Source organism: Barbus barbus, assembly GCF_936440315.1.
Source record: "Barbus barbus genome assembly, chromosome: 3".
In the NCBI taxonomy this organism is placed as follows: Eukaryota; Metazoa; Chordata; class Actinopteri; order Cypriniformes; family Cyprinidae; genus Barbus; species Barbus barbus.
In genome coordinates, this window is record NC_136731.1 from 37,500,793 (window position 1) to 37,514,045 (window position 13,253).

Below are 13,253 nucleotides of genomic sequence, written 5' to 3' on the forward strand. Positions count from 1 at the left end.
TTAAGACTTTTCTGTCTGGCTCCTGAATGTGAAGTGTTGACCAACTGCAGACAAGAGGACTGTTTGAAAAACATCAGTTTTGCAACTCTAGGTAGCAGAAAATTACACAAACACTTTAAGGGACAGTTGACCCAAAAATGAAAATTCTGTCATTAATTACTCACGCTCATGTCGTTCCAAACCTGTAAGGCCTTTGTTCATCTTCAGAACACAAATTAAGAAATTTTTGATGAAATCCGAGAGCTTTCTGATCCTGCATAGACCGCAACGCAACTGACACATTCAAGGCCCAGAAAGGTAGTAAGGACATTATTAAAATAGTCCATGTGACATCTTTGGTTCAACCATAATTTTACAAAGCTGAAATATGTGATTTGGAGAAGAATGTTTTAGTTTTTTTTGCACACAAAAATTATTCTTGTAGCTCTGGTATTTAATTACAAATATCTTAATTTGTGTTCTGAAGATGAAAGGTCTTACGGGTTTGGAATGACATGAGGGTCTGGAACATAAGTAAATGATAAAACACTAATATATGAGTGAACTATGCATTTCAGATATGTTCCCATTTACTGCTCATCTTTTATATTTAACTTCATAAGAAGAGCTGGATTTACACTAATCCATTTACTGCCACATTCAGTCCTCTCCGATTAAATCTCTCTGATTTGAAGAGGTGTCCATGTGCATTAAATGCTATTTTGTCCAATTATTTTCCCACAAGTTTAGCCTTCAGATTTCTTAAGACGAGTTACGCATTTCCATTTTGACCTCTAGTTTCCAGCATATATGGGTCTAGATCATCACAAATGACTAAATTTTAGGGGTGAAGTGAACTATCCATTTCAGATGAGTTCCCCTTTTCTGCTCACCTTTTATATTTACTTTTCATAACTTCATACGAAGAACCGGATTCAAACTGATCCATTACAAACCACGGCTTGTAAATCAAACCTGCCCATGAGCTCTGCGTGAAGGCTAAAACTCAGATGTGCGCCAAGAAAGAATTTGAGCCCTTGAAGGTCAAATAAAGGTGGTCAGAGATGCCAGTGAAGTTAAATCTCCAATTTGAGCCCTTGAGGGTCAAATAAAGGTGGTCAGAGAAGCCAGTGAAGTTAAATCTCCTACTGTTTAATGAAAAGGTGATGCACCAAAGGCAGGGTACAGTAAAACTACACAGAGGGAGAAAAGAGAGGATTCAAAGGTCATTCTTAAAACATGATCCGTCCGTCTGTCCACCACACGTTCAGTCCGACAGGTCGCTGCCCGGGTGCGGAAGCTCCGTGTGGGTGGCAGGTGACGTTTGGGGAGGGCCTCCGGGATGAAGAAGGGGCTGAACAGACGCAGGGAAGGAGCAGGAAGGGGGGTTCAAGTGCACTGGTGATATCACTTTTAAAGTACAGCAAAAAGGGGAAGATTCATTCAGAACTACAAGCTCCCCCCCAACCCTTCCTCTCATCCATCCATCCATTCACCCACCCATCTGTCCAATCTTTAACCGATTGAAAGCAAAACGCTGAAAAAGCGTAACAAAGAGCGCCGCCTCCTTTTATTTTCCCATCACTCTGTCCGTCGGTCCATCCATATGTTTTGTTTGGTGTGTGTGTATCTGCCAGTGTCGGGTGTTTAGTAATGCTTCTCACCTCCCTGCTGCGTGTTTGTGTGTGTACGCATATATCAGTATCTGTATGCATGTGTGTGCATGTGCCATAGCGCTCATACGGCATACAGTTCATAGATCTTCTTGGCACAGTACGCCAGGGCCGCCAACGCTATTGTGTTGTGCAGTCTCTTTCTGTGCATGTCGTCCCGCCGAACCAGAACCACCGGCGAGGAGGAGGTGAGCGTGTGCAGCGGCAGCCGCGAGAGCTTCTGACTGTCGTACTCCACCTGGTATTTGCAGCAGGGGTCGAACTGCCAGGAGATGCCGTAGAGCGCGGCGCAGGCGAGGCTCAGAGCGCCAGCGGGGAGCGCCACGTAACGGGAGTAGTCGACGGGAAGGGCGAGCGGCGTCAGGAGACATGTGGCCCCTGCCAGAACGGCGGTTTTGTGCAGGCAGTTTCCCACGGCCACCCAGCGGGCCGTCTCGTCTCCGATGCGCGTGGGTTCGATTACGATGTAGCGGTACTGCGCCTCCAGAGCCTGCTCCAGCTCGTACTCGAACTGCTCCTGTGCATTCTCGCCGTTGTAGATCTCGTGGACGATGTAACACTCCGTGGCCGCCATCACTCCCCTGAAGAGAGCGATAGAAAGTGAGAATTCGTCAATCTGAATTAATCCAATCCAGATTCTGAAAGTTCTGTTTATGAACCCTAAACGTTGCAATCTGATTCACATATTCTTTACATGCATCAAACGTAATCTAAACAAAACCCAGTTGGCGCAGTGAGAATTGGAGAAAACCAACCTGATATTGTCACAGGAGCTACGGTGAGTATTTTATTAAGCAAAAAAAGCTGCCCAGTTTGTAAGATGTAAATAAAAAACGCACACGTTTATAAGATGTAAAACATATATGAACAGATGCATCACGGCACTGTGCACGAGGTATTTTTGAATGTGATTGAGAAAACTGTTGTATCAAAGCATTTACTTGTATCCTGTTTATCGGATTATTTCAGATCTACATCAAAAACCAGCGTAATAATGTCAATGGAGCTACCAGGAGTTGTTGTTTTTGCATGTCAGAGGAGCTTTTTAGCTAATATTCAGTAAATATTTTGTCTCCAGTTTGTAGGACACAAGTAAACATGCTCATGTTCGTCAGACATATTAAGGCATTACTGAATCAGACTGAGAAAATAGATTCAATGCTTCATATTAATCATTTAGCATTTCATTATTAGTTCAGGTCTACACCACCCCTACCAAACTGAAATCAACAGGGGCATTTACATGAAGCCTTTTCAGTCCATAGTTGTATTTATTTAGTTGCATGTAAATTTAACTACTAAGATTTACTGTGTGGAAAAAAAGTATAACTGACTACAAAAAATTGATTTTTGAGACCAGCCAACATCTCTTAAAATGGGATGGCATGTTTTTGTTTTTTGTTGAGCGGAATTTTTCAAAAAGCATTTTAAAATGACTATAAAATCCAAAATGACCGTGTATTCTGGTCTTTATTAGACACGACCTGTCTAGTGTTATCTAAATCAGCCAGGCCATCTGCGGCCTGAGTTCACAGTCAGACAAGACACTTTTGAGCTATGTTATGATGTTATGTTACGTGTACGATGAAAGACATTTTGCTCAAAATATTTCAAAATGCCCATTATTTCAGTAAATACTGAGCTGCTAAATAAATCGACAGAGACAAGTGAGAGCGGTCCGTCTTTTACAACGGTTAAATTAACGCATATTGTCAGTTTAACAAGCAGTGCATTAAACAACCATATTATTAGGAGGAAAAATACAATTTCCTCCAGTTGTCAAGACATTTGCGGCAAACACGAAAGTTGGTATAAAGACTATAACCCCCTGCTAACTGTACACATCTCCTTGAAACCCGCTGTCATGGCTATGAAGCGCTATTTTAACTTGTTCCTCTCGTGTCAATATGGGTAACACATACTGCAAAAAAACATGAGTGATCAATGTCGAGACTTCAGCCATAAAAACACATTTTTGCCGGTCTGTGCGCTGCTAATCAGCTGAGGCACCCCAGAGTCAGTAAGCTAATCAAAACAACACATGCGCTCTATTCAAACAATATTTATTAGTGTTTGCGGCTCTACAAAACTACAAAAGTCTTAGTATTTTAAGGATACTAAACTAGCTTAAATTCTGCATGAAGCCTGAAAATTTCACGTCAAGTTTTATGAAATAATGACAGGTTTTAGTCTAACTGACCTCTCCCTGTTGACTGGGACACCGCGCCTCCTTCCCAGCGACGCCATCTTGAAAATGCAACGGACTAGACTTGACGCAAAACCTGTCGCGGTGCACTGTGGGTAATGTAGTTCTACGCTCCTCCTCTGTTGATAGTGTTTAACGTTATCGAAAACTTCATAGAGACTACAAATCCCGTGAACCAGTTTAGTAGAGGACCCTACCACCTGAACAGAATGTGTAACGATATTAATATTTGCATTGTTTTATTAAAGACAGTTGTTTTTAATATATGAAACACATTCTTTCGTGCAACAGACTAGTAACTGATTTTGATTATGGTTTAATCCGTCAGGCTAAATAATTTAGGCTTGTGTTTTTGAATAGCGGAGGTGACCAATCGAAAGCAAGGACAACACTATGGGGCTTTTAGTAGGACAAACCATTTCCCAAAGCGAATGCAAACGTTGCACAAAGAATGTGGTCTGATAAAACGACTTAGTCTTTCGGTCATGTTGTGAACGTGGACGCGATCAACAAGGCACTCACCCATAATGTGGTCGGTTCTCGTTTATGCGGTGAGTCCCGTCCTCGTACGGCGCTCACGGAGCAGGTGCATCAGGGGGTGGAGGGGAGCCGTGTTATAACAACTACACAGTGCTCGGTAACACGTGCAGGCTTCGCGCTCTCTGTCTCCCCCAATAGTGATGGATTGCATAACAATCTAACTTGATATCGGCATGCATTAATATAAGTGAGGAAACAAAGTGAAATAAATTAAACATATTTTTAAGAGAGAGAACCGTGGTAATTATAGTCAACCACAAACTTAGTGTTACTTGAAATAAAATGTAAATTAAAAAACTTATTTTATCTAACCTGTAGTTGGCAAGACGTTTTTACTTGATGTATTTAAAAAAAAACTGAAATAAAAAAACAAAAAACAATTATAATAAAAAGATATAAACATTTTTTAAATGACAAAAACAATAAAATAACTAAAACTTAAAATATAAAATATAGCTATAATTATATCTCTATATGATACTTAAATTAAACTGAAGGGAACTAAAACAAAGCTTTCCTAAACTTTTAATGTGTTCACCTTCCTTTGGAATAAATTGAAAAAAACACTGAATATTCATGGTAAAACATTTTTTATAAAAATAGTATTAATTACAAAGTCACTGTAACTGTACTAGAAAAACCCAAATTGAGTACAATTCACTGTTCAGCTATTTACAGGGACTCACTCTCATGTCATTTAAACCTGTATGACTTTTAACTGTGCAAGAAACATCTCATGGATGCACTGGGACGTATCCTCAGTGATGTATCCTGGGGTCACTGGGTGTTTTGGGTCTCGCAACATCATACACCCTCGCCCAGGCGACCCAGCTGGGGTTGATTAAGCCCCAATTTGCGTCCCAGTAGCAGTCCACGGATCAGCTCTCTTAATCCAAAACCACCTTGTGGCCTTCTCTGCGGGTTCGGTCGCGGATTGAATGGCTCTCTTCTTGGCCACCCCATCCCAAACGACTGAGGACTTTGCAAAGTGAACGTCCTGCAAAGCCTCTACAGCCGACTTCTCCAGCCTCTCTCCCTGCACTCCTCCACCAGTTCCTGGTACTTAGCGCATTTCCTCTCATTGGCTTCCTCAATACGCTCTTCCCAGGGCACCGTACGTTCCAGCATGATCAGCTGTTTTGAAACCTCGGAGGTAACTATCATGTCTGGGCGGAGACTTGTTGTTGCAATGTGCTGAGGGAACCTCAGCTGTTATCCCAGGTCGACCTGCAGCTGCCAGTCCGAGGCTTTGTGGAGGAGGCCTGTTGTTAATTGTGGATGCGCCCGGGGTTTCTCTCCAGCTTTAATGAAGGGAACTGCCTTTTTTGGAGCATGATGGTACTTGCTGGTGCTGATGGCTGAGGCTCTTCCTGGAGTAGATGGTGTCTTTCCTTGCCGCGGGCCTGGCCAACCAGGGTTTTTGGCATGTAGCCCAAGACCACTCTGCCTGTCGCCACGGTGCCCACCAGTGCCTTTTGTCTCAGGCGTGACTCTGCCACCTCCACTGCTTTCCCAGCCTTCCATTTCCTTCCTGTCCTCACCTCAATGCCGGCTGATGACACCTTGCAGTCTCTGGAGTCCCTGTACTGTAGAGCTTCTTGTTAAGACTGCACCATACAGCCAGCTCCTTACCCTCCGAGTCTGTAAGCAGACTCGTCACCGTCCTGAATGAGGCCAATCAGTGTGGTGTCTTCTGCAAACTTCAGGAGCTTGACAGAGGGGTCTTTAGATGTGCAGTCGTTGGTGTAGAGGGAGAAGAGCAGTGGGGAGAGAACGCAGCCCTGAGGAGCTCCAGTGCCGATGGCACGAGTGCTGGATGTGAATTTACCAAGCTTTACTAACTGCTGTCTAACTGCGGTTCTGTCTGTCAGGAAGCTGTTGATCCACTGACAGACAGAGGTGGGGATGGAGAGCTGTGTCAGTTTATTCTTAAGGGTGTTCGGGATGATGGTGTTAAAAGCAGAGCTGAAGTCCACAAACAGGGTCCTCACAAAAGTCCCTGGTCTGTCCAGATGCTGCAGGATGAAGTGCAGTCCCATATTGACTGCATCATCCACAGACCTGTTTGCTCTGAAGGTAAACTGCAGGGAGTCCAATAAGGGTCCAGTGATGTCCTTCAGATAAGCCAAACGCAGTCTTTCAAATGATTTCATGGCCACAGACGTTAGAGCCACAGGTCTGTAGTCATTACGTCCAGTCATTTTGGGTTTCTTTGGGACGGGGATGATGGTGGAGCGTTTGAAGCATGAGGGAACTTCGCACAGCTCCAGTGATCCGTTGAAGATCTCTGTGAAGATGGGGGCCAGCTGGTCAGCACAGGTTTTTAGGCAGGCTGGTGACACACCGTCTGGGCCTGGTGCTTTCCTTCTTTTGCTCTTTCTGAAGACCTGGCACACGTCATCTTCACTGATTTGAAGTAGTTAGGTGTGGGGGAGAGGGGGGTTGCTGGAGGTGTTAATGGTTGTGTGGAGAGGTGTTCAGGGCAGGTGTGGGTTGTTTTTTCAAACCTACAGTAAAAGTCATTCAAATCGTCTGTCAGTTGTTGATTCTCCAGAGCGCTGGGGGATGGTGTCTTGTAACTGGTGATATCTTTCATACCTTTCCACACTGAAGCAGGATCACTGGAAGATAATTTATTCCTTAACTTGTCAGAATAATTCCTCTTTGCCACTCTGATCTCCTTTTCCAGTGTGTATTTGGCCTGTTTATACAAGACTTTATCCCCTTTTCTGTGAGCATCTTCTTTGGCCTGACGGAGCTGTCTGAGTTTTGCAGTGAACCATGGTTTGTAATTGTTGTAGGTTAAATGAGTCCTGGTAGGAATGCACATATCCTCACAGAAACTGATATATGATGTTACAGTCTCTGTGAGCTCGTCCAGATCGTTGGCAGCATTTTCAAAAACTGTCCAACCAGTGAGAGAGAAACAGGCTTGTAAATCCCGCTCTGTAATATAAAAGGGATGTCTTAGAGAGGCAGAGTCTCTCAGAAGTAAAGATGGGCTGAGGCTCTCCAATCTGTGAAAGAGTCCATAAAAAGATTGTGGAATACTTTAAAAACAACGTTCCTCAACGTCAAATGGCAAAGGCTTTGCAAATCTCATCATATACAGTGAATAACATCATCAAAAGTTTCAGAGAAACTGGAGAAATCTCTGTGCGTAAGGGACAAGGCCGAAGACCTTTGTTGGATGTCCGTGGTCTTCGGGCCCTCAGACGACACTGTATCACTCATCAGCATGATTCTGTCATTGACATTACAAAATGGGCCCAGGAATACTTCCAGAAATACTTCGGTAAACACATCCTATTCAGCCAATATTTTATTCAATATTGTGAATAAAATATTGGCTCATGTGATTTGAAATTCTTTTAGTTTTCATTTTATTCAAATTTAAAAATTTCCCAACATTTACGAAATTTGGGTTGTGTTTATATGGATGTATACATACAATGATAATGCAAAAATTATGACAATGATAACTCGTGGACATAAACACTCAAACTAAGTTTTATCTTAAAATTTTATTCAAAACCATGGAGAGTAATATTAAGTACATAAGTGTAAAAACAGATGAATTTCAGGCATCTTTAGTCTGTATTGCATCACAAGTTGACATAACAGAACCCAGTTGCTTTATTTTAAAAAAAGATAGCCTTCATTATCATCACCAGGTATATTATGGTCATCAATGGTGTCAGCACAGAACATGGCATGATGGTCTGCTTTGTGCGCTGCCTACCCTGCAAACCAGCGATCTTGCTCAAGGCAGTTCATCAACTGACTTTTAATAGGACCCCTAGGAATTTTGGGAGTAACTAACACATACTGACATTCATACGCTCATATTCGGTTATTCAACGCACACACACACGCATCCAACCACATGTAACAGAATCCCCTATGAAGAGGTGCTTTATTGTTTTTATAAAGTGTGCATCCTGAGAGGTTCAGCCCTGCGAATATATGGGCAGGCGATTGTCTCCAGAGTCTGGGCTCCTCACTGGCCATAGTATACACAGATACACACATGTAAAAGCACAAGATCAGCCTAGAACATGCACAGAAGAAAATAGTCGTTCCTGACAGGACGGTTAGATTGTGATGTCCCTAAAACTCCACGCCAGGTTGAGTGTGCACGTTCTGTGCATGTGGGAACACAAGTACACATGTATCTCTCTCGTGAGCACCACTAAATCTGAAGGTGTAATGCCAGAGAGGCATATGGAGTCTAACGTCACTTATGATCATATCAAACAGTTGATCTTTTGAGTTCATAACGGGTGTCATAATCCTCTCACTCCTCTGGATTGGCTTGAAAGTCCGCTTGAGACACTGGGAAACTAGCCCACCTCAAAGTCCACACTCTTATCTGTCCTAAGAAAATGTTTCGTATTTGCAGATCTCTCCCCTTCTTAAAAATCGCACTCACTCACATAAAAAACAAAAACAAAAAAATCTCTTTCTTTTGTGGAGTTTCAAGACCAGTCAGACAGATTAGGGAATCCCAAAAGATACCCATCCCACCCAATCCCAAATCATCCTAGTAGAATGGAGATCGTGCCCATCTCTGGCTCTCAGTGAAGGATGTGCTCCAGGTAATGGGGGTGAGGGTTTTCTTTGACGTATTTCTGGATATACCAGCAGGTTAAATGGGCTTTCAGGTCTTCCTCTACCACAAAATCCATTGCAGCCTAGCAAAAACAATCACAAACTATGTTATATAATGCACACCAACGAACAGGATAACGTAATATTATCATGTACAAACCAGTTCACAATGATCTCGAGTAACCTTCTACAACCTTGGCAAGGTGTTTGGCGATCTCTCGTCCTCGGTAAGCCTCAGGAACCTCAGTGTGCTGCAGATCCACGGTCTTCTTCCCCACATATTCATACAGCAGAACAGCCCTGTCATGGGAACCTTCAATACAGATGCATACATTAGACAGCGCACAGTAAACAAAGTTATTCGTGACCATGAAGAACTGCTCAGTCAGACAGGATGCATGTCTGTGCTTTGTTTTTCATTTCCACACGACCGCTTTCCGGGGAAATAGTCGTGGGGGCTGGGTTTGTGTCTCTATGTTACCGTCATTTTCGTGAATGCAAACCCTTTATTTTCATGTGAAACCCCGCAAGTAATAAACGCAAGTCTGTTCCTGTTCCTCCGCTGTTGCTACAGAATGACATAAACGTAGCGAGTTTGCTTTGTACCGAGATAAAGACGATGGAACAGGAAGTAGCCTAAAACAAAGTCTGGATGGGATGGCTAGCGGGTAAGCTAGCAACTTAGTTACTGATTCAGACAGAGAAGAAAACAAAGCTTGCGTTAGAGAAACTGGTGACAGGCGAGATTTACTGCAGCTCAAAACAAAACTAATAATTGCTGCATGAATCCGACTCATAAGCGCTTGCTAAAAGACCTACAACCCAGAAATATAAAGAATAAGCTGATGGCGGAAAAAAAAACAGTTCCATTCGTTCCAGCAAAACAACTAGTTAATAACTAGTCATATTGCATTAACTACTGGCCAGGGATCAAAGCATATGCGTACTACTATATAAGTAGGGCGGATTTTATTAGATAACGTGCTTAGCATGTTGAGAAGCGAAATGTAATCAACAAAAGGCATATTTTGCAGGCGGAGCGCACGGTGGTTTGTTTGTCCTCCTCCCCCCGCGACCACCATCTCGTTATATCTGACGCATTAGTACTGACCGTTCAGTCGGATGCTGAATTGTCGTCTTTTCTTGTCGTGCTCCACTCGGAGAGGAGTGCTGATGTCCAGGACGCTCATCTGTGCAGCCTGGGCCATAACGACTGTGGGTCTGCTGTGTCAGTGAGCCACGGCTGATCCGACGGCGATGAGAGGCGCATTCATGCCTCGCCGAGGTGAAGACGAGCATCTGATCCTGCGAAAACACACCATCCGCGGAAATCAGCTGTGAAGTCACGTGCTCGCCGCCGGCCAATCAGGACAGGCGGGTTGTTTTGACACGCGCGGTCTCTTTAAAAAGAGCGTGCTGCGCGGCCGCCAGGTGGAGATAAATGTTTGCTGTTCAGTTTTATTAGCGGTGTTTTATAAGGCATGTTTGGATAAACGAATACATTATATTACAAAGGTATTTTAGAGAAAAAACTTTTTTAATATTTTTGTGTACTGCCTAACCAAAATCATAATATGTGATCCTGGACCACAAAACCAGTCTTAAGTCATTGGGGTATATTTGTAGCAATAGCCAAAAATACATTTTATGGGTCAAAAAAATGTCCTACTGTAAATATATAAAAACTTAATTTTTGATTAGTAATATGCATTCCTAAGAACTTTATTTGGACAACTTTAAAGGTGATTTTCTCAGTATTTAGATTTTTTTGCACCCTCAGATTTCAGATTTTCAAATAGTTGTATCTCAGCCAAATATTGTCTAACAAACCATACATCAATGGAAAGCGTATTTATGCAACTTTCATATGATTGAGATAAATCTCAATAAAAAAAATGACCCTTATGACTAGTTTTGTGGTCCAGGGTCACATATGGTGATGCATTTAGTTCATTTCTTTTTAGCTGGACTTTAGCCTTAAACAGGTCTAATATAAGAGTGATATAAATGCTCATTTAAAATTAAATAATAAATTAGTTTAATCTCCCATCTCAAGATGTTGTGATGATATTACTGTTAAAGTTTCGTCTCTCTTTCTCTCTTCAGTGGTGAGTGTTACATGGTATTATAGCAGTTAATGCTTTTATTTCAGTCTTAAATCCAATTGTGCAAGATAAATGTCCTTTTTGTACTGACAGAGAGACAGTGTTTCACTGTTTTATGCATTGTGAGAGACTGAGATCTGTTTACAATGATTGTTCAGTTTTGGATTTAAGTATTATAAAAACAAAAAGAGGAAAGGACGAGGAAAAAGAGGAAGGCTTGTTAAACTTTTTAGAATTTTAGAACAAGCAAAAATGGCTATATATATTAGTAGAAGGGACAAAATCCTCTGTTACATATTGTCAAGTTGAACTGGTTTTTAAAGGGCATATAAAAGCAAGGGTAAGGCATTAGTTTGAAGACATTTGCTGTGTTGGGTTGAAAATTATGTATTGTCTTTTGCTGTGAATTTTGTGTAATCTAATGAGGTGTTTTGTATGGAATGTGAGTTTTCTTGGAATTTCATATTAAATAAAGGTGTTATAAATCTTGTGTATACAGTGTATAGTGCCCTCCAAAAGTATTGGAGCAGTAAAGACAAAATTGCTCTGTTGGCTGTGGAGTCAAGACATTTACAAATATGATTAAAAAATTAATATGATACAAAACTACAGAATGTCACATTTTATTATTGGGTGATTCAACACATAGATGTTTTACCAGCTAAGAAGTTCAGCACTTTTAGAGTTTCATCCCTCGATATCTGATGTGAGCATAAGTATTGGGACAGTTGCTTCACAGGTCTTTCTAAGTGATCAGCTGTGTCCTGTTGCATTAATTCTTCAGATATTAAAAGCAGGGAATGTGTCGTATCAGTTATATACTTGTGTATTCTCAATCTTGCATTCGATGATGACACACACAAACCAGGATGAAGACGAGGGAGCTGACTTTGAGAGAAAAGCAAGCAATTTGGATGCTAAAAGAAAAGAGGAAGTCAATTAGAGCTCTAGCAAAAACAAAGGGCATGGAGAAATCAAGAGTTTGGAAACCACCAGCAACCAACAACGACCTGATCAGCTGAGAAAACAACAGTAGTTGATGACAGAGAAATCATAAAAGCTGTGAAAATGAATCCTAAAAGACGTGTCTCTAAAATCACCAACAACTTCCAGAAAGCTGGGGTGATGCTCTGACAATTTACTGTCCTCAGGAGACTTTGACACAGAATTACAAACCTCTGACCAGCACCAAAAATAGAAAGGCAAGATTAGAGTTTGCAAAAAAGCACAAAGGTGAGCCAGAAGAGTTTTGGAACTGTGTTTATGGACCGATGAGACAAAGATTAACCTTTATCTAAGTGATGGGAAAGTAAAAATGTGGAGAAAAAATGGAACTGCAATTATCCCAAGCATACAGCCTCATCTGTAAAGCATGGTGGAGGTGGTGTCATGGCATGGGCATGCATGGCTGCCTCTGGAACAGGCCCTCTCAACTTTACTGATGACTTAATGTATGATGACAGTAGCAGAATGAATTTAGAAGGGTACAAAACCATCTTGCCTACCAATATTCAAGAAAATGCCACCAGATTCATTGGGAAGTGCTTCATATTGCATCAGGACAATGACCCAAAACACCCTGCCAGTTCAGTCAAGGAGTTTATAAGGGCAAAGAAATGGAAAGTCTTAGATTGCCCAAATCAATCCCCAGATATAAATCCAATTGAACATGAATTTCACCAGCTGAAGAGGAGAGTAAAGGCAGAAACTCCCCAAAACAAGCAACAATTGGAATTGGCTGCATTAAAGGCTGGGAGAAGTATTTCAAAGGACGAGACCAAGAGTCTGGTGATGTCTATGGGTCACAGACTCACTGCTGTGATTGTGCGCAAGGGATCTGCAACTAAATAATAGCTTTTAATCTTTTATATCTGCCTTATGTTCAACTGTCCCAATACTTATGCTCACATCAATGAGTGGGATGAACTCTAAAAGTGCTGTTCTTTTTATTTGGTAAAACATGTATGTGTTGAAACGGCTAATAATAAAATGTGACATTCTGTAGTTTTGTCTCATATTCATTTTTTAATCATATTTGCAAATGTCTGGACTCCACAGCCAACAGAGCAATTTTGTCTTTACTGTTCCAATACTTATGGAGGGGACTGTATATAGGTTCATATATATATATATATATAT

General features: G+C 41.7%; 2 protein-coding genes across 3 annotated transcripts; both read right to left on the minus strand.

Annotated features, from left to right (window-relative positions):
- Positions 1-1,111: 1,111 nt before the first annotated feature.
- LOC306857452 (transmembrane protein 11, mitochondrial) lies at positions 1,112-4,497 on the minus strand. 2 transcript variants are annotated; one of them, XM_079397403.1, is made up of 3 exons: positions 4,381-4,494; positions 3,853-4,058; positions 1,112-2,233 (listed from the first exon to the last, which is right to left on the minus strand). In XM_079397403.1, the coding sequence occupies exons 2-3, from the start codon at positions 3,897-3,899 to the stop codon at positions 1,717-1,719; spliced, it is 564 nt and encodes a 187-aa protein (XP_079253529.1). In that variant the 5' UTR covers positions 3,900-4,058; positions 4,381-4,494; the 3' UTR covers positions 1,112-1,716. The 2 variants fall into 2 exon arrangements, with proteins under 2 accessions (XP_079253529.1, XP_079253530.1); XM_079397404.1 differs by lacking the exon at positions 3,853-4,058 and having other exon boundaries at positions 4,381-4,497.
- A 3,407-nt stretch (positions 4,498-7,904) lies between these two features.
- On the minus strand, positions 7,905-10,354 carry LOC306853503 (protein NATD1). The gene is made up of 3 exons (XM_079390980.1): positions 10,121-10,354; positions 9,204-9,322; positions 7,905-9,092 (listed from the first exon to the last, which is right to left on the minus strand). The coding sequence occupies exons 1-3, from the start codon at positions 10,215-10,217 to the stop codon at positions 8,976-8,978; spliced, it is 333 nt and encodes a 110-aa protein (XP_079247106.1). The 5' UTR covers positions 10,218-10,354; the 3' UTR covers positions 7,905-8,975.
- Between the last annotated feature and the right edge of the window lie 2,899 nt (positions 10,355-13,253).

Coding starts and splice junctions, on each gene's coding strand:
- LOC306857452 (XM_079397403.1), bottom strand. CDS start 3,899: ATGGCGTCGCTGGGAAGGAGGCGCGGTGTCCCAGTCAACAGGGAGAG. Junction 2,234..3,852: donor GTCCCAGTCAACAGGGAGAG/GTCAGTTAGACT, acceptor CGCTCTCTTCAG/GGGAGTGATGGCGGCCACGG.
- LOC306853503 (XM_079390980.1), bottom strand. CDS start 10,217: ATGGCCCAGGCTGCACAGATGAGCGTCCTGGACATCAGCACTCCTCTC. Junction 9,323..10,120: donor ATTCAGCATCCGACTGAACG/GTCAGTACTAAT, acceptor TCTGTATTGAAG/GTTCCCATGACAGGGCTGTT. Junction 9,093..9,203: donor TCGCCAAACACCTTGCCAAG/GTTGTAGAAGGT, acceptor TGTTTTTGCTAG/GCTGCAATGGATTTTGTGGT.